This window comes from Oenanthe melanoleuca, chromosome 8 (assembly GCF_029582105.1).
Source record: "Oenanthe melanoleuca isolate GR-GAL-2019-014 chromosome 8, OMel1.0, whole genome shotgun sequence".
NCBI classification, from domain to species: domain Eukaryota; kingdom Metazoa; phylum Chordata; class Aves; order Passeriformes; family Muscicapidae; genus Oenanthe; species Oenanthe melanoleuca.
Genome location: NC_079342.1, coordinates 13,106,742 through 13,128,534, shown reverse-complemented (window position 1 = coordinate 13,128,534; position 21,793 = coordinate 13,106,742). Strand labels below are relative to the sequence as shown.

Here is a 21,793-nt window from a genome sequence, read left to right as displayed (position 1 = left end):
TTCATGTTCTGTTATGCTCTCTTATGTTGGGGACCCCTTACTGCAGAGCTTCCCAACAAGATTAACAGGTTACACTAAGCAAGGGAGGCAGACTCCAGCTCTGCAGTTTTGGAACAAGCACCCCACAATTCCTACCTAACCACAGCTGGCAAAACTGAATCTTAGTAAAATGGAGCTTGAGTTGTCAGGGAGCTTGTATAATACATGGAAAATCCTTGAGGCAGGCATAAGGATCAACTTACTGGCTCTCCCATTGGCCCCCTGTCTCCTGTGGTTCCTGGAGGCCCAAGCAAACCCTGGAAGATTAAAATGAAATGTAAAAATCATTTGAAGGAAGCTCCTTCATATTCTGAGGACACCTCTTCCTCTCTTGTTTTTGCTCACACAGTAACCAACACAGAAACACCCAAGAAATACGTGCAGCCTTTTTTCCTGGTTGACATGCATTGACATATCATGGCTTCTGCAGCAGGTGAGGCAGTCCTGAGTAAGTCCTCCCTTAGTCTGGTTTACATACAAGTGAATCTTAGCTGAATCACCATTCACCACTTCCATGTAATTCTCCTTAGAACTGTGTGCTGCTTGTGTGTCCAAACTGCCCTACAAGCTGTATTTTAGACAATCAGTAAGGTTCAGAGCACACTTTTCTCTCTGCTCATCCTTTCTCACAGCACTTCTATCTCACACTGCCTTCTAGAAACTGTGGCTGTAGGAGTAATTGATCAGTATCTTGTACTTTGCAATAAATGTGCTATTACACATAGTTTCAGCCTAATGAGGTTTTGTTTCATTCATTTTTGTGTATATAAGTACATCTAAGAGTTCTAGTGAATGAAGAGGAAATGAAAACCCCTTGTGTCACAGGTCAGAGGCAACAAGCTCCTAAATCTGAGCAGAAAAGGCAAGAGAAGTATGGTGACAACAACATTTTGAGTTTCAACTGCAGAACAAAATCACCACCATTACCGCTTTGGTTTTGTTTTTCTGCTTTCCTCTTTGTTGAAAATCCAGTACAATCTGGACTGACTGATAACCTGCTTTGTGAAAAATGCCTCAAATAGAACACATTAGATTGACATTCAGAAAAGCACCAAAAGAAGGAATTTTCTCCTATACATGATATTAATTTAACACATTCTACATTTATCCCTACCTTGATAACTAACACCTACTTCAAAATCTATCAAAGAATTATTGTTCTTTGTCACTAAGACTTTCATCCCTTTGTATGATATATGCAAACTGTCAGAGTTTTCCAGCTGTTCTGAAACAAATAAACTTCCTCACACCCAAGTGTCAAACAAAGTATGAGATTTTCTGGATTTTTTTTTTTTTTTTTGGTAGAAGTACTAGTGAATTTCATACTCACAAGTACACCCTGATCTCCTCTTTCTCCTGGGTTTCCAGCTTTACCCTGGTTAAAGAGAAATATCAAAAGACAATGCTGGCTTCAGGTAATTTCCAAACACAGCTCAGAAATCAGAGCTGCTGTGTTACAGCTTACTAAAAACACTGGCTCCAATACTTACAATGAGCCCAGGAACTCCTTTCTTTCCTGGATCACCTCTTTCTCCCTGAAAAAGAACAATGTGTAAATTCTACATACATTAGCTTGACAAGCTGCATATAGCCACTGTGATTTTAAATGCTGGGTAACTACAGAATGTGCAGATTCAGGCTGAGATGTGCTCCGAGTACCTGGAAAAGGCAGAAATTTGCAAATCTTGGATTAAATGGAGCTCTGTGGTTTCTGCCATGAAGGGCTGGGTTTTTTGGCTTTTCTTTAATCTGCTATGGTCTACCTAAGTGTTTTAGATAATACTGAGCAATGCAAACACTCACCTTAATACCTTCTGTTCCCAGTTCTCCTGGAGGACCATCCAGACCTCTTGGCCCCTGAATATTGAACAAGTGATTTGGAATACTGATTATGCATTATTTTTGGTTGTCATGAAGGAGATGTTACAGAAGCTTTAGGGGAGGGGAAACCTTTTGTTAGCATGAAAACTGATTTTCATTGTGTTTCAAGAGTGAAACAAAACTTCAAAGAATAAAATAAGTTTCCAATTTGTTGAATTATGAATTTAAGAAGAAAGATTTTTTGAAAAGTACATAAACAAAACATTCAGTGTCTCTGTTGGACCCAGATGACAGGCTGATATTTTCTGCTCTTTTTTATCCTCATGCAACAGACATGTACTTAGAGGGATTTAGATGACCACTGTATATATAAAGTGCTTGCTTTTATGAACATTATAAAATGTATATGAAAAAATTAATCTTACAAGTAAGACTCTAAAAAAATCAGATAGAGTTCTTCCACTAGTAAACCAGTTTGAAGCAAGATTAGCAGCAATTTATAATTGTGAATTACTGTGCTCTGTTGTTAGACTAAAATGTTTTAGTAAATTCATTTCTATAGCAATAGATGAATAAAGATCACCTGTTATATTATTGTAGCATAATATAGAAAATACCTATTGCCAAAACATTCAGAGTTCTATTATTTAAGAGTGGAAATCTAAAGCCATTAGCTTGGAAGCAAATGAAAAATCCTTAAATAGGTCATGAGCAAAATGGAAAATAATATTTTACCCATGCTGATTTAGGAGGTTATTTCCATAATTTTAAAAACCATGACTGTTTAGATACAGAACATCAAATTAAAACCAGTTAATAACAACTTAAAACTAATGACCACTTCAAAGGAAGAGCTAAATAAGTATCAAGACTGGCTCTTTACAGCAGGATGTATTGGGAGGACGAGACACAACAGCTTTCCTGGTGGCATTTGGGCTGGGCTGGCATCAGAGGGAGTTTATATGGCAGTGCCTAGAGGAAAACAATCTCCATTTCTATGGTGAATTTCTGAGACGTAGAGAACCTTACATCTGGGGTCATGTTTATAGTGAAGGACATCAAATCATGACTGATTTTCAGTTGTAAGACTTTCTAAATGATAATAATGGGGCTTGTAAAATGACTGTTGGAAGCACATCTGAGTTAATTTAGCTTAATCTTCTCGAAAAAATATCTGTGACTTCCATATCTCTCTTGAATATTTTGAGAAAAAACATACCAGAATTTGCTCTCTCTGACTTGGACTTACTGATTCATATCAAAACCTCTCTTGGAACATGTGGTGAGCAGCCATCCACTTTTCTCTGGAGCAAGAGTGAAAATGGCTGACTGGTAACTCAGGAACAGTGTGCATCCAGAATCATTTATGCTTTTCTCCTGAAATGAAAACCTCTCAGGAGCAGTCCTTTCCTGTGAGCTGATACATAACTACAACCCTTGGCAAAGCCAGGAATATCCCATGAGAACCCATCTGTCACCATTTCAGCACTGCCACTCCTGGCCAGCACAAAGGAACACCAAAGCCATGGGAAAAGGAAAAATGGCAGGCAGGGAGAGCTGTATGAAACAGTCTGTATTTTGGGGGACAGCTTTTGTGAGGCAATCCTTGGGCTAGCCTGGCCACCTTTTTGTTTTGGTGTAAGCCAGCACTGAGCAATTTCAGGCAATTTTTGTTTTTGCTAGAGAGAAAAAGAGGCTACAGAAGATGACACTGAGCTGCCACATGGCACTCAATATGAAAGGTCCCAAACCAAACAATACTGAAGTCTATGGAAAAAAATCAGTGACTTCGATGTGCTCAGAGATTAGAAACAAACACTAGTGATGTTTTCAAGGGTGAAGAAGGCTTTTATAAAAACATTTATATTGGGACTCATGGTAAGATTATGTAATTGGGTAATTCCATTGTTGCATTACTACAAAGCATAATTCAAAAGGAAGCTATACATCTTGATTAAATGAATTTTAGGTTACTGCTCTTAACTTTTTTCTGTAACTGCCATCTGTAACACACATAAAATCGGTAGTGATGGAAATTCAAGGCAGATTTAGCAGGTTTATTGTCCCCTGATCTGAATAGTCTCAAAGAACAGGAGGGGAAGGGACAAGAAGAAGCTGAGATGCAGTGAGGACTGGCCATTCAGCTGTGTGGGTAGAAGGGACAGGAGCTCAAAGAAGACCCATGGAGAAACCACCTACAGCAACACAAGGAAGGGGGAAATTGAGGGTGGAAAGTTAAGGAATTGCAGGATAGTTTTAGATTTTCTCAGACTTTTTAGATATGTAACCTGTCATTTCTCTTTGTGCATTCTGCACAGGGCTGATCAGAGGATAAAATCTCAAGATTAAATACTCAAGGAAGGAAATAGACATGTTTGCATTTTACAGTTTTGTGTAATAAGGAAATGTCTTTCTAGGTTTTATCTTCTATCACTAGAAATTACCAGGTAAATTCTTTCAACACTTCTGACATAACTTGAATCATAAAGAGGATCATAGCTTGCAGTTTGATAAACAGACCTGTCAGAAGACAGCACAAGATTCTTAATCTGTGTCATGCACACAACACACCAAAGCCTTTCTGGCATTCACACAGATCTCCATTTCAACAGAGTTCACCTTGGCAGCCCATGACAGCTGATCTGATCACCAATAGTTAAGCAAAAACTCTACCATTTAAAACACCAACCTTCTACTATATAACTTTGAATTGAAAACAAAGTAACAGAAAGCAACACGATCCTCTGGGCCATGCCTTCCTTCAGCCAGCCACAGAACAAAGGGCAGGAATCCAAGGGAAAGGCAATTTAATATCCTGACAAAAGCACACAATAACATTCCTATAAATAGTATGTTGTGACTCCTTATTGGCACAGATGAATTGGACTGTACAATTTCTTACTATAGCTAATACAGAATGAGAGATGTGCTTGATTTGCCTGCTGTTATTTAAATTAGATTGCAACAGAGCTGAGAAGTGAGGCTGCCAAACAATTGCTACTACTTTTTTCTTTGGCACAGGTTCAGCTCTGTTTCTAAAATGGAACATTTTACATTGCAAACTCTAGGATGATGATCTGAAAAAAAGTTCATCTAAGAAGGTAAAAAGCACAAATTAACTATTTGTATTCTTTCTCCCTGTCTCCCAAATACCCGAAGAGGGAAAATAACACAAGCACAATATATAGCTACTTCTCTTTTTTGGTGTCTGACATGGAAGAATATCAGAGAACTACATAAATTTAGTCTCACTTCTTTTGAGCAATTAAGAGAGACAAACACATTTAGCTGTTGATGTACCACCAAGCACACTGGATGCTTGTTCCACAAGTTCCATATTCCCTGCTGTGAGAAATACGAAAGATATCACTCATTAAAACAAAGCACAGATGTCCTCAGGCAGCTGAGGTTCTTCATGCCAGTGCAGACACCATTAAACCAAGGACAACCCTACTGGCTGCTAGAGACATAAACTGCTGCCTGACCCCAAATTTACAGCAGTCCACTCTGCCATTTATCTGCATTTCCAAGTCAAAATTTCATGATCTACATTCCAGGAAAGTAAGAGCAGAAAAAATACTTCTTTTGAGTTTTAAAGCACCAAATACCAATCTGAAGAATACTAAATGCTAAGAATTTAAGCTTCTGTTGGGAATTTTGCTTAGTTCTCACTTCTGAAATGAATCTAATGATACATAATCTCTTCCTCTCAAACTAGGAGCTCCAGCTGTATTAGTCCAAGATTATGGTATGAACTGAAAGCAATCTCTGACACTGTAATTTACTTCACACATTAGCAAACAAAGGCAACCAATGATCATGTAATAATGACTTCATGGCTGCTTACACTGCCAGGCTTCCAGACTAATGCATTTCTTCCCTCTGGCTCTGGAAAGAAAGTTTTTCTCCTACATATTGATATGACACCCCCAGTGTCATTCTGCCACTGAAATTTCTACAAAATGGTACTCTCCCTCTGTGTTTTTCACTAAAAAATAAAGTTAATAAACCTTGCACATGCATCAAGTCTCAAGCAGGAGCTGAGGAAGCTCTGTGCTGTGTTCAGTGGCATGTTCCCTGAAATCCCCAAGACTGAGACTCTCCATTGACTTGCAGACATCCTCCTTAGCTGGCCAGGACTCCTGGGTGTGCTGGACACTGAACAGCTGCACACTCTCAGACAGAAGAAAGCTGCTGGGTAGTCTGGGATGCAAAACCATTGCTGAAAGGTCCAGAATTTATGAAGTGAAGGAATTCTAGTCTGTGACAGTGCACAAGTAGAGGGTCAGTGCTTCTAAGACTTCCCACAGATTCCAGCTGTGAATAGAGGATACATTCTTGTTTCCCAACACAAGGAAGGGAAATTTCCATATGCTTCCATTTAACTTCTGTATCTGACTGTGGAATGCATTTTCTGATGCCTTGCACAGAGCTCAGGGCTCTGACACTTCTCTTTCTGAATTCACTGGTGACAAACCCCAGGTTCCAGGGCACCTCACATATTTTCCTTATGTGAGATTCCACTTTTGGTCTGAGATGTTGATCTTGAGAGCAGACAAAATTCTCAGTGGTTTGAGTGGGAGTTTGTTTTCAGAGCCTGAGGACCTGGGTCTGTTGTGAGACATTGCCAGTCATGCTGGGGAGAGGCAAAGGCATAAACCATAATTCCAAAATGGAATTTTTCAAAGTCTAAAATTTGGGATTTATTTTTGAGTGCTCTTTAATTATAAGCACTATACTCCATGATGTGCTGTTGACATATTTATCAGGAATAAATGGAGCTGTGAAGGCACACTGCTCCAGCCACTGGTATGAGCTGTACAAGTCTCTTAGGAGTTCTGGATATGCTGTCAAACTGGTGGGTAGGGTGAGAGACACTTGACTAATGTGGGCTTTGGATGAGTGCTTTATGCACAGTGAAAACATGGTTTCCATTTCCCTGATAAAAGTGAAATGGAAATGACAGTCTAACAAGTGGAGGCTCAAGATTCCAGCACACAGCATCTTCTGACTACACTTCTTCCTCCCTCAAAACCAAGATTTTGACTCCACTTCCAAAGAACTAAATGCAGGTAAAGAAAATAGTCCTTAAAACATTGAAATAGTCCAGTGGTAGTTATAAATGACAACTTTTACATGTTTATATGTACAGAAAACTGTCAAGTGGTCATCTTGCTTCTAGTTTTGCTCTCAGCTGAAACCAGTGGCAAAGCCCATTTCACTGTGAGGAGAAATGAAGATTCATATTGATTCCTACATGGGAATACAAATGTAATCTATCTGATTTCAACACAAATGAGTTGAGCCCAGAGGACAAAGGGAGCAGCTGTAAATGGGTTATATTTCAGATTCATATGTGCAACACACTACTCTCTGCCCTAGGAAACATGAAGGAGCAATTGTACTCACTCTTCTTCCCTTAGGTCCCTGTGGCCCTGATGGTCCTCGTGCCCCTGAAGGTCCCTACATGCCAAACAAACTTATTACTCATTGTCTTCTAAACACAGGTTCCTGAAAATTACAAGGCTTATGCAACTTGAGCAACAACCAATGCAGGAAATGCAAATCAATCACTTTATCTCATGGTTCAAATTCAATTAATCATGTTGGTACAATTTCTGTAGAAAAATCTAATTAACAGACCCTACGTAACATTATTTTTACAAAACACTGATGTGAATGTTGGATAGATTACTTCTGTCTATTATCCCAAAATTTTTAAAAGGTTTTTGTATTTCAGCAGCATTACTTTAAAATGTATGAATATTTTCTGATAAAAGGTTCAGTTTTTATCTGTTTTGACGAGCCATGGCAGACAAATTATAGCAATTATACACAGCAGATTAGAATTTATTTTTTATTAACAATGAACACATAATTAATATATTTAAACTATGTTAGGTACCAATGAATTTTAAAAATATTAAGCAACTATTAACCATCCTTGCAAAATTCTATTTCCCTAATTGTCTCAATGGAGAGATTTTTAAATGGATAAGTAAATCATATAATTACTTTTCCTGTTTCTCATAGATCATCCTGGCAAAGAGCAAGTGAACAGATTCTGTCTGGATGGGTACATTTTCATGACAGTTTTATAGACTGCAGTACAAACTAGAAAGCATTCTTAGCTTCAGCAAAGCAAAAAGACAATTTGAAAATTCATTTTATGTCAAACCAAACACCCCCTATACCTACAGGTAATCCTTGTGGCCCCACAGGTCCAGGGCCTCCTGGAGGTCCTGGATAGCCCTAGAATTAAAATAAACATAGAAAGGACAGAACAGCTTTATCTAAATTGTTGTTATAGCAACAGCAATAAATCCAGTTACTTACCTGAAGAACTGGAGGTAAGAATAAAATATTTAATTTTCGTTTAAAAACCAAATGCTTAATTTGATATATCCTAGTAACTATTAAAGCAGCCTAGGATCTTTCCCACACACAGGCAGTAGCTGGTAGAGATGTACTGAAACAAAAGATGCTGAGCTCTATGTGAATTTCAAACTCCTCTTGAGAAGGCAGTGACAGTGGGGGCAGAAAGGGGACACATCCTGGTGGGGGCAGACCTGGCCAAGACCAAATGCCAAGAACAACTCTTGTCTGAGAACAGCAATGATTTACTACTGGGAAAGGTTCTCTGCTATGACTTCAGTGAATTTACCTATGGCAATAAGCATTAACAACAGTCCAAGAAGAGTAGTTGATAAGACTGGATACTATATTAATAAATCCTTGTTTATTAATCTCCCAAATAAGATTTTTTTTCCTGGATCAAAAGCAGCTGGTTGAAGGTAAATCTAGATTAGAGGGATTTAATGAAGGACTGAAAGATTAAAAAATCATTGGCTCTGCATGGATCATTTAGTTGGTCTCAGATACTTGATCTCTTGATCCATGGCAGGAACACTACCCACTGCACCACACCTGGGCCCAGATCTGCAGTTTCTGTGTAATGCCATGGAGATTTCAGCCCTGCCAACCACACCAGTGCCAGAGGCAGCAGGATGCAGGAGGATAGAGGAGGATGCAGCACCAACTACTTTACACATTAACCCCTGTCATCTCCTTGCAGTTCAACCCTGAAGAGCTCTCTGTACACTCTGGAGCTTTCACAGTGCTCACAAGCAAACACACAACCAAGCCTTGAGCAGGTTTTCTAGAGAGCTTCAACAAGGACATGGCCATGGGCTCATGTGTGAGGTTGTCACTTCTGCACCCCAACACTTCCATGGCCTCTTCACGTGTGTCCTGCTTTAGGACACGTGGAGTTGGCAGAAGCCAGTCCTGCCACAGGAGTGGCACCCAGGAGCTGTTTGGGAAGTGCTGGGCAGTGGAGCTAGAAGTGATGCTAGTTACTAATCCATCTGGGTTACCCCAGTTTATGCAGGAAATAGTTATTTTACTTTCCCTCCTTTTAATTTGTTAAGGCTGCTTAGAGCCATTTCTCAAAAATGCAGTTGCTCTGCTGTTTCATTCAGCAAATCACTTTGCTATGTCACTGCTACAGAGGGGATAAAGCTATAAAATGAAACTTTGTAGGAATTATGCATCATAAATACCCATAAGGTCTGCACAGCCAGAAGGATAAGAAGTTATTACTATTTTGGAGACGATAGTGCCTTTATAAGTAAGATAATCATGGATTCTGCATTACTTGTAACTTACCATGACACCTTTTTCTCCAGGAGGACCTACAGGTCCTGGACTGCCTCGCTCTCCCTTCAACAACAAGAAGAAAACAAAGAACATTGAATATTCTTCCACTTTTTCCATGTCCACTGGGCATACCTGGCATTAGACTACTGGTTGAGAGACTGCCCTTCAGAAACAGGGCAGAGACCCTTTCTAGCCTTTTTTTTTATTTTTTTTATTTCTGCATTCCTTCCTCCTACAAGCTTATCCATCTTTTGAAAAAAAAAGATAAAACTGAGTTTCTCTGTCTTCTCTTTTCCTAGAAGACTGAACAAGAGGTCTGAGTACATCAGTCTGAGAACTGCTGCTAGAAGATCTGTTTTCTCTCAGTTGGGTGCATCATATTTATAGTATGTTCCTTAATTCATAAAATTCAGGACAGCAAACAAAGAAAAAAAGAAAACGTTGTTTCTCTCTTCCTCTTTTCTTCAGTATGTGTTAGGAAAGCACAGATCTACAAGGAAAGTCAGCCCTTCAACAGCTGCTGAAACAACTTGAGTAGAGGAAGCAGGAAAATTCTCTTTCTGGTCTTCCATGACTTTTCACCTCTCACTCATGTCACAGCCAGCCCAAATATCAGACTTAGATGTAGATTATCCTCAGAAGATTACACTTTTATTACAAATAGTGCACATGAAATGGCAATAACAATTATATTTTATATTGCATACTGTAATTATGCTGGAAACACACTTGTCATGTAAATCCCCACAGCATGTTTACCCTGCACTACTGAATCCATAAGAGAGGAAGACAATAAATCCTACAGAAACAGTATAGCAGTGACCACTATAAATTTAATTAGTCTTTTACTTCCTTTCCCCTCCTAGCTAAACTAGCAGCAGTATCACAAGGTAATCTTTGTTGGGACAAGTGTAATTATGAAGAACAAGAATCCTTTGACATGAAATTCTAAGATGATATTATGACTAAAACCATATGAGATTTGGCTAAATCTAAAGCAGGGCTTTCCACTGATGTACTTCCTTTCACAGATGATATAAATTAAAATCAGATTTTAATGGAATTCCTAATAGTGGATTAAGACTTTCTCAATGAAATATCTAAATAGAGTACACCAGGTGTCTAGATGAAATAATTCAGCCCTCCAGGAAAGAAATAAAAATGGTGCTGCACCATTCTGACAAACCATTATGTTTTTATCATAATTGAAGCTGACATGCAGTCCAGTAACAGTTTCCTGTTTTTCAGTTTTAAAATACTTCACCTAAATAAAACCATGTCAAATACACTTAAGCTATTTATACTGTTCTAGTCACATTGAGTCTGCCAAACTTTGCTTCCACAAACACAATTGTTACTGCACACCAGACAAAACTCAGTCTTGTCTTTTTTATTCAGTTAATGTATACAGACAAGTTTTTCCTTTCTACTTTTTCTTCATTATGTAGTAGTGAAAAACCAGCAGTGAAAAACAAATAGAATTTATACCAGTTTCTCTGAAACAATAGCAGTAGAGTGATATAAATAAGGTATCAAATCTGTCAACTCTAAATGAATTGTTAAGTAAAATCAAGGACATCAGATACATACCTCAAATAAGAACATTTGGATTTCCAGTTATTACATCCCCCTACTCTGAAATAGCTACAGGAACATTAGCTCTGACAGTGGTCAGTAAATGATGTCTCACCAGTACTTTTTCACCCCAATGGTTTTCAAAGCTGCTGAGTATCAGATACATCACTGTACCTTTTCACCAAGGCTTCCAGATGGCCCAGCTTCTCCAGGTAAGCCAGCTGATCCCTGCAGAAAAAGAAAGCAGATTGTACTTGCATGATCTACTAGTTCATGGTCAGCAGCTCTCCAGGAGAGCAGAGCGCATTTCACCACAGAGAAAGAGCCCCATGTCTAAGTGCACCTGTAGCAGGAGCTAACCTGGCCCCAGTCCAGGCAGAAGGACCCAGCATCTCAGCACACCAACTGCAAAAAGCTGCTGCCAGAAGAGAAATTGCAGCCCTGTCATCACAATACTGCCCCACCAACTTAGATCTGCCACTGAGCTCAGCCTTGCACTGCTGAAAGCTTTACAAACATACAAATAAAGGTGATAATTGCTCTGCTAGTGCTTCAGTCTGACCACAAATTTCAAAGGGAATAAATTCAGTGGAACAAAGGAAAATGCAGTCAAAACAAAAATTATATTGGATCAGGTGTTGTCAGAATTTTCCCTTCAAAAGTAGTAGCCCCAAATGCCTTTGAAGTCAGAGGATCAGAGCCTTTCAGGCATTCATAAATGAAATAATTCTCTCCTGAGGCTCTCTCACAAACTACCACTGGATAGAACATATGGGATAGGAAACATGAGAGGAAGCACTTTTAAAAAACTTATTCCCAGTGCCTACAATTCCTACTTTATTATGAAACCTAAAAGAAAAAGAAATTATAGGACAAGGTTCTAATTGAGAAAAACATGACACATTGCGCTTGAAGAAAAAGCACTAAGGGCCCAGAGTACAATTCCATGACTGCTCTTGGAATATGGCAGAAATGTGGAAGCTCCCAGTAGTGATATAATACACAACTGTATAATGTCTGTAACACTTTAAGAGGAAAAAAAGAGAATGTTGTGTCAATCCACACACTGGCAATGCGTGTGTGTAGGAAAGAACTAGCATTAGTAGCACTACTCTGACACTTGAAGTGTGATTTTTAAAAAAAAAGGCATCACATTTAAAAAATAAAAATGCAGCCTTTATCTGTATAGCTTGAATTCAGTTCAGCCTCAAGTACTTTAACAGAACAGGTGCAAAGTAAGTAGAGATTTTATGATTACTTGTTCTCTTGGAGTAGTAAGTAGAGATTTTATGATTACTTGTTCTCTTGGACTGCTAGCTATGCTGGAAATCCCACAGTTTAAACACATGGCAAGGAGCCAGTGACACAGCTACCTGTGAGGCTGACAATACTGGCACAATTTACTTTATGGGAGAAACTTCAGAGATAAGCAGGCATCTCTATGGCCACTGGACTGGCATATTATGTGTGGGAACCTGTGTATTATATGTCAGAGCTGAGATGTCTCCTGCCTTGGCAGCAGCCAAAGATGGGTCCTGGTGATATTGGCACTGGGGCAATGGCCCAGACGTCACTGGCAGCAAGGAGGGACTTTTGTGCTGAACTCTGAGAGCAAGAGCTCCCAGCCAGAGCCAAGAGCAGCCTCAGTACCAGGCAGAAATCTGTGAGACAAAGGATTACCCTGTACTCTTGCTTATCAAGTGGCACAGTGGAGGTACAGTTTCAAAATGCTGAAGACTAATCACTTAGATTCCCTGACTCCAGATAGAACAGAAGACATAATTAGAGCCAAGGTGAAACTCAGACCTGTTCTCTTTCCACAGGGACACTCCTGATGTCCCACCCCAGGACTGAAGATGCTGATCAGAAAGATGGGGAGCTGTGCCTTGCCCCAGGAGTGAACCATTTCATATACAGCCTCTGATCAGGTTCTCTTTTCAATTCAGAAGTACTGTATTCCCAGCTTGGCTGCTCTGGGCTGAAAGAGCAGCAATGACTAGGAAGCAGTGACTCTGAATGTGCTGTTGTATTCCCCAGCACTTCAGGGCAAGCCTCCAGAGCAAGGACAGAAGCTGGCTGTTAAATACAAAGTTTCCTATAGATTGGCTATTCCTCAGAAATAGTTAAGAGAATTTACAGCAAAAACACTAAGGAGGTTGGCACAAAAGATGAAAAAGAACTTTGACATACCTGGAATTGGATGTCTATGGAAAGCCAAACAATAGTCAAGATGACTAGAAGTGAACCCAGCTGAAGTGCCAGAAGCAACAGGACTTCAGAAGATATGAAGGGAAAGAAATTCATGAGAGGTTAACCAGATGCTCTTCCACCCCTCTATTCAAAACAGAGGTCAAGTATCTGAGACTGAGAAAATTCTAGAGCTGGTATGCACACAGGCAAGAGAGCCAAAAAACTTATTAGGAATATAATTTTGAATTTTCAAACAATTAGTAGAATCCAGCAAAAAGAAAGTACAGAGAAAAAAACATCTTGTTCGGTCAACATATTAGCCATAAAGTGATGTTTTCCCTACATCATTCCCTACAGATTTTCTGTAAGCTCATGTGGCTCTTAAAATCTCAGATTTGGACTGACTTGTTAAAGACTAGCTACTAGGACTGGATTGAGGTTTCAACTCTCTCTCCATCTTATGTAAGAAAATGAATACAGTCCAAAGCAGATCTGTTGAATCAGTGTCTTCCAGCATCCCCTTCAATCCTCTGGGGAGCAGTGGTGGATTCCAAATACAAAATTAAATGTATTAGAAAACAAAAAAGTGAAGCAAAAATCCTGAAGTGATTAAAAAAAAGAAATCAGCAACTTATTAAAAGAATAGTCATCAGCTTTCATTTACAAGGACTTGTATAAAAGTCTCCAGTGACAAGAACAGCATAATAGCAGCATTCTAGAAACCTTCTTGACAGGAGCATTTTGTGGAAAATGAATCAGAGACCAGATCTCACAACTAACACATGCCTGAGAAAGACAAAAACATCTTGCCAGGGCATATGCTCTGTGTTAGAAACTGGACTGTAGTTGAATAATTGAAAACACATTGTACACTTAATGCAAACTCAAGTATGGAGTAATCCATTGAAAAACCTGGTAGTGAGAAATGAATATACAGCTGGTTCTAAACATTCCCATGGTAGTAGTTACCTGCCAGATTGTGTTCCTCTTCTTCTTTAATGTGTTCTGTGATAACTGAAAATTTTCCAATCCAGTGCTATTTAATTTACAGTTCAGCATTCTCAAGTATTTTTTATTCAACATTCATTTAATGAGATGACATAATAAATTTAAGATGCTATCTTCTCACAATAACATTTTTCTATTAATTTTATGTCTGTTGAGAAAGTTACTTGGTAAACAACGAGAGGTGATAATCTGAGTGAAAATCTGATTTGCTGCAGCCAATGGAGGAAGTGCATATGAGCAGAGATGCACTGTATTTGTACCTTGCAGCTGATATTCACTCAGTTCTTTAAAGGACTCAATTCTACCACTTGAATATTTGAAAGGCAAGTGGTACTGGCACCAATCACTTAATCTACGACAGTTTTAAGGAAGAAATAAATGGGTTAAATTTTGCTTCAGTAACACCAGTGTAAAGTGTAAAGTAGAATAATTGAGTTTGATAGCTCTTGTAGAGGAATGTTTGCATTTAAGGGAAGCTGCCTGACAAAGTGGGGCAGGATGTGCTCACTGACAAGACCTTGGAAGCTGAACTGCAGACACCATGTGCAGGTACTATTCCTCTAGCTGAAACCTAATGATAAAAGAGAACCAATAGCAAAAAAAAAAAATCCTTCAAGAAAAATGAGCATGAGCTTGATAAAGCTAATCTCTAGATACTGCAACCTCCATCCCCACTCCTCCCAGTAGCAACTACAGTATGTCAGGTCAAATAAGGTAAAAAAAGAACAACATAAGACATAGAAGTATCTTTATTACCTTTCACTGTTAAGTCCTCCATAGAACTTACAATAATCTCTATCCAACTGCTTTTTAAAAGCAGCTGAAGCAGTTCCTTCTTTGGAAGCCCTTGGCAATTTCCCATGCATTCACTAGACTTTAAAAAAAAGGCTTTCCTCAACTGACTTATCTTTTGGCCTGTGGTTTAAAATTCTCTTTTGTATATCCCTAAAGCCCAGAGTTTTCAGGATAATTCAAACAACTCCTTCTGTTGAGCATCCTGAACACAGCAGTTAAAGTTCACTTAATCTTTTCATCAAGCAAAAGGAATTGCAGTTTCCATTCTCCCCGAATTCTGCATTCCATGGTGCCTAATCCAGCTAATTTTTACCTCTCTGAAAGATGTGGCAGTTGCTCTATGGTAATTCTTCCCAAAAGCAACTCAGCTACAAGGCATATGGCCTGACTGCAGTATTTTATTGCCGTTCACAGACTCCTGCAGACCATTTGCAATGTGCTCTGGAGCTGCCACCAACAGCCTGAACACCACTGGTTTTCCTTTGCTGCACTGTAAGGTTATTTTTTTCATGGCAAAACACTTTTTATTTCAGCTTGGTTTCCTTCTGTTGCTTCAAACACTATGTACAACCTGAGAAATTTGCTGACATGTAATTTCTGAAGATTATTTTTCCAGGATTTGTGTTCATGAACTCGGGTTTTTGACACCAGTTGCACATACTACAGCTGACAGTTCTACCCTGTACTCTGTCTCAATGTGTGTATAAATGTCAGGGTTTCTAATTCAGAATTGTACAGGCTAAATTTCTTTAACAGAGGTGGCAATAAAAATAGGAATTAACTTGCACTTAGTCATTCAGAGTGTTGCAGCCTGGGTAAACACAGAATTATCAAACACTAAAACAATCCTGGAAAACAACTGTTTCAAGTTCAGATGAGTTCAGAATAATTCAATAAATCATTTTCTTAAATAATTCCTGACGTTTTAACAAACAGATCATTTGTATGAGATGCTTGAAGTTAGTTTCAAATATTTCCTCTCCATCACTGAACAGCATCTTACCCAAGCATAAAAAAAATCCAGTTCCACATGTCAGAAAAACCAGATTTTCCTTCCCCAAAATGTAAGGGGAATTTTCTCAGTAGCTGAAGGGGCTGTTTCTATTGGCAAAGCTTCCAAAATGTTTTGTCTCATCAGCAGTTTGTACATTTGCTCTGCTGTTCACCTACTTCTCACTATCTTAACCAATCCTTTTTCCACTGGACCTGATGGTCCTGCAGTTAACCAAATATCCTGAGCCAGGAGCAGCTGCTGGATTCTCCCACAGCTCAGGGCTCTGCTGAACCAAGCAGCCCCACCTGCTTCTGCCTCCCTTCCCTTTACACAAACACAACACATGCTGTAGCAGAAAACCAGTTTTTGTTGTAGGACTTGGTGAAGGAATAGTGTCTGAAGTCTGACTTTAAGCACATTCCTGATCTACTCTTAAATGTGTGTCACTCAAACTTGCAAGCACGGTGAACATTTTATAAATTTAGTCTACTCTGTTTTCACAGTGGACAAGCATCAAGAAATATTTTGGCAGAAATGTTCTCTGAAGAATCAGCAGCTTCATGTGACCTAAGAAATGTTGGATACTGTGGCTTCTAGCCTATTGACAGGGCTCTATTTCAGCACATATTCCACCTTACTAGGCTGAAAAAACAAGTGTTATAGTCCCATCTCCTGCTGTTGAAATTTCCCTGCTTGTGCAGAGTTGCCATCTGTACTTTCCTAAATAATTTCTAAGTAATCCCAGGTATTAAGCAGGACCTGGAAGAGCTGCTGCAGAAAAGGAATAACTGTTTTGGCACCTCAAACAGCAGTGGCAGATATTTTAGTGAATGACAGGAGATGAATGATACAAGGGGAAGCAAGCAAATTGAAAGAAACAGAAGAAAAATATGGGTACAACACTTTGGTATCAATAGCATACAGGCACATGTGGTCATGGCATAATTTGCTATGAATTCAGTATATTATTATTATTCTGGATTTATTATTGCAAAACTGCTCCTTTGAACAGCTTATTCAGGAAATGCACTTGTTATCATTGGGAAAACTGGAATTCTGTGATGGATTCCCCATTGTTAAAAAACAGTATAGTATGCTTTAACTATGGACTGTTATATCCTGTAATTTGAAGAAGTTTATCCATAGAGAAAATGAATAAACAGAGAACCACAGACAAGCCAAAAAGGGAAGCTGGTGAGGTTATGGTGCAGAACAATTGTAAATGCTATCAGCTTTCTCTAACATAGTGAACAGGCTGAAAAAACAGAATCACATGGAATAAAAGCTACACTTTGGGATATGCTGGATGACTTTCAAGGGGGCCTTGTGGCATGTCATGGCACTATGGTTGCTGTGCCAGCAGATACTTTCACCTGACAGAGTCCAGCTTCTCAGTCCCCTTCCCCAGAGCACCATCTCCAGAGTGCTCAGGGGAGCTGGACTTGACCAACAAGCAGTTTGTACAACTTCTGCAGGAACCAACCACCCCCAGGTACCCCTGCTCAATGCAGACAATGGGGAGCTAACTCTGAATACCAGCTAAGGTGAGCAGAGTTTATGTGAGTAGTACAGCACTAAGTCCAAAACAGCGTGTGGTACCTCTCCTCAGCATACTGTTAACTCTAGAAATAAAATCAATTTAAGTATGTTCTACATTACACCCAGGTAACTCAAGCAGGGGCCAACACATTCACATTTGCTCATAAATCACAGACAAAAGTTAAAAATACAAAAGGACAGGGGATGAAATTAAGTAGAGAGAATTCCAAAGTGGTATGTTTCACTATCAACCCAAAAAGAACCTACAGTGGAAGAACTGAGAGAGATAAGACCTTTAAAAAATACAAAGGATAGGAGACTGTGGATCTCAAACTGAGTAACAACACTCTTCTGTAAAAGTGAGCACATCTATGCAAGATACAGACTTGTAAGAGACAATGCTTCCTCTCTCTCAGTATTAGCAGTTTGGGCAGTAGGCTGGATCATAGATGTTTGGATGAATTGGAAACAGATTACAGGGGAGTTAGAATGTGACTTAAATTATCCCAAAAACATGACAAGCTAATTGAGTTAAGCCTGGAAAGAAAGAATGAAAGAGGCACAGAATAACAACCACCACATGTAAAATGCTGCTTCCAGCAGAAAGGAATCAGGTTACACAACTGGAAGAACTTTTTCAAAAATAGAGAAGCCGTGGTCTTGGAGCTTTTTAATAACTTGGTTAGACAAATATTTGTCAGAAATTATGTGAAGATAAGAGATCCTGTCCAGGCAGAAGTGGATGGACTATGTGTCACCACAACATCACCTTGAGCTCTGGGATTTTATGGGGCATAGACAGAACAAGCCTGCAAAATTCATCTCAGGCTAAATGTAGCCTCTCAAATGATTCAAATGAAAAGGATCCCCTGTTCACTTCCACAGATGTGCCTTGGAAACCTCTACAACCACCTGCAATATTCACACAACATACTGGGAGAAAAGCAGAATTAATTTTGGAAAATACTTGAAATGGGAAATTTCTTTAAATAGTACAAACCTTAGAGACTATAAAGGTAAAGCTGACATGTTACAGCTTCAAATACAGGACAAACTTCATCAGACAATGTCTGCAACAAATTATTAATTCTCTCTCAAATAAAACAGAATTCAAAATTAAACCAGAAAGAGAATTCAAGCTTACTGCTTCACCAGTTTTTCCAAGGTTTCCTTGGTCTCCTTGTTCTCCCTGTTAAATGTAGAAAACAGATGATGTAGTTCACTAGAAAAGTAATTCCTTTCATATGTGCATATTAAAGTCCTCTGTTTTCCTAGGAGCCTCTTTATTTTCTAAATTACATCTGCCAATTAAAACCTTAAAAGCTAAAATTAAGTAACCAAAACAAATTTTGTTAGTGGCTAATTTTGATTTGGTAAAATGATGTCCTAATGTAGCCAGGATTTGTCTGCAAAAATAAAAACTATCAATTATGTATTCACAAAACACATTAGGTCAGCAAATACTATAAAATAATTATTCTATTTTTATTTAAATCTTTCTTTCAGCAAATTACCTTCACTATTTCACTCCTACTTCAAAGGTAAATGTTGCCTGTGCACTTAATTGTAATTTTGTTATGAAATATTAGGAAAATTTACATTTGAATGCCATTTTAACAAACTTCTCCCCTTCCCCTAAAATGTTAAAACTATCATTAAGTATTAATTAGTTCTGTTCTCCAAAACAACACTGTTACATAACTGGAACATGGTGCTGTGTATTTCACAGGTGGAAGCTGGGTGTACAAGCACCATTGATAATCTCATTTATCGAATAACTGATGAACAGTTATTTGTGCACTGTTTATGCAGATTGCAGATCAGCACTGGGAAATTCTGCTGCCACAAGCTCCTTCTTTGAGCTGCAGCACTTCATCTCACCCCCTTTCACATTTCCAAAATCCTGCCATGAGTCCCTGCTCCAGGCACCCTCCAGGGTGTTTGATTTCATTTTAGCAGGTGCAGTCTTTGCTCACACATCCCTGTCTCCTGGAGCTGCACAATCTTCTGCTCTTTCAAACTGGGGTCTTGCAAGAAAGCAGAATCATCAATATGATAGACATTTATATTCTTTGGAAGCACGTGTTCTCATATCCTTTCACTGCTATGTCACTGTAAGTAGCTGTGCATAACTCTACTTCAAATATATTCTATTTCATATATAAAACCATCACTTACCTTTAAACCTTCTGGTCCAGGATCACCTACATAACCTTTCTGTCCTGGCTTTCCCTAAAATAAGGATTAGAATAAACGAAATATTTTATTTCAAAAAATATAATTTCATCTCAGTTTATCAATTTACCAAAATACATGCACTAAAAATGTACATCTTGGCAATATTTAATACAAAAATTTTCAGCAAGTGCATTTAGAAATCTATATCTGAAAACACACTGTTGAATATGTCATCAAATACTGGAACAGTAAGCAAAATTTGTACTAGGTCTTTCAGCAGTTAACACTGAGGTAAAACTGTGACAATCCAAGATTGAAACACATTTCAATTTCACTTTGAAAAAACATATTAGGGAGACAAAACAAAGGAAAGGGAACCTTCTCTCTTGTTAATTCCAGCAGAATAGGGACTCAACACTAATAAAACTTCATCTTTAGACTTCAGGGACCAGTGTCATAACTGTCCTTCCTCACCCAGACAAAATGAGCTCAAACACCCCTGCTCTTTATTCAGAAAATTGATGATTTTGAGCCTCATTTCTCTCCACTAGCATCCTGCTGCTGACAGATGCTGTTGCTATGACACTGTGGTAATAACACTGTTAGCCAGGAGAAATCCAGCAGCATCAATCAGAGCAGGGGCCACAAAGTGACAGGACCCTTGAAGCACTTTACAGCATCCCTCCCTCTGCTGTCACTCACACAGACTCACAAAGGCACACAAACCACAAAGCTTTCTCCCTTAATTTGCAGTTAGATGTTTATAACTTAAATATGTCTCCCTTTTATTTCCTCTACAACATAAAACATGGCCTGACCATTTGTCATCTGGACAGCCCAGCTCTGCCTAGACACACTTTCCCCATCTGCTCTGAGGAAAAGCCCCTATAAAGCAAATGAAGGTCCAGGGGACTGGGCCTGGCTCTTGAGCAACTTGCTGATGAGATTGCTGGAGGCTGACAACTGGAGACAGAAAATTAATTCAACATTTTAATGAGTCAGTGTAAAAACCATGCAGATTTGTGCTAAAATTAAATTATCAGTGGCTGTTCCAGCAAACTGAATAACTGGAATTGCCAGAGTCCATAATAAGAGTTTTCCATTTCACAAAAGCTGTCTTGAGAAAAGAGAAACTAAAGCAACAGATAACAAAATGTTTCTTAAAAAGAGATTTTTTAATTTGGCTTTTTTGCTGCAGCTGCTCTGTCCCTGTCTTTCAGGGTATGTGTGTTAGTTTCTGGGTATCTGAGAAATTCTCTATATGGCTTAAAATTGCACTGTCTTGGCAGGTTCCATGGATTCTCATATTAATCCCCTTCTAGCACCCTCATTCTCTTGCCTACCTGAGCAATTTCATTTTGCCCAAGTTCCAACAAATAAAATCACTTTAGGAACATTATTTTTGTTTTTTGCCAATGGGCTAAAATATGGTACAGCCAGGAATGCAGGGAGAAAAGACCATGAAGAGAAGCTCTGAGAGAACCAGATAAAGCAAGTCATGTCCTTCCACAAGGTTTAACACAGGGCAAGTGATGGTCACAACATGCTGCTTAACTACTTTGTTGTACATAAACTTAAGGTCTCTCTGTACAGCAAGACTGTAACATAAAAATGTTTTAAGTGAAATTCACCAAAAGAAAAGCAGTGGCCCCTATTAACTCCCTTGGTAACTTTAAGTCTTACAGAACTGAACTGGAGTTACAGCTTGTAAAGGTCTCTTGGCTGTCACTCCCAGCAATGTACTAGCTGCAAAGGACATTGAACAGATGGAAGGTGATCAGGAAAAGGAACAAGTGGATTTAACTGGTAAAGCAATCTGAAACACATGGATTTGCCTTTAAACAGAAACACAGTACATTTACACATGGAGGACAAGCCACTGACAGAAGGTTAAACTAGGGATGGCTGCTTTTCTGCTTGCAAACCCCTGAGAAAATGACTCTTCCAGGGCAGGGTAATCCCAAAGGAAATGTCTGTTTCCTAAAATATTAACTG

The 21,793-nt window shown here is 38.9% G+C and overlaps 1 protein-coding gene across 1 annotated transcript in view; it reads right to left on the bottom strand.

Moving 5' to 3' along the window:
• Nucleotides 1-21,793, bottom strand: part of COL24A1 (collagen type XXIV alpha 1 chain) — a 115,170-nt gene that overhangs the window by 34,146 nt on the left and 59,231 nt on the right. The window contains exons 23-32 of the mRNA XM_056498154.1: nt 19,799-19,852; nt 18,765-18,809; nt 11,269-11,322; nt 9,529-9,582; nt 8,059-8,112; nt 7,270-7,323; nt 1,843-1,896; nt 1,530-1,574; nt 1,370-1,414; nt 243-296 (exon numbers count right to left, since the gene is read on the bottom strand). Of these exons, the coding sequence (XP_056354129.1) occupies nt 243-296; nt 1,370-1,414; nt 1,530-1,574; nt 1,843-1,896; nt 7,270-7,323; nt 8,059-8,112; nt 9,529-9,582; nt 11,269-11,322; nt 18,765-18,809; nt 19,799-19,852 (513 nt within the window). The remainder of the gene's footprint in view (nt 1-242; nt 297-1,369; nt 1,415-1,529; nt 1,575-1,842; nt 1,897-7,269; nt 7,324-8,058; nt 8,113-9,528; nt 9,583-11,268; nt 11,323-18,764; nt 18,810-19,798; nt 19,853-21,793) is intronic.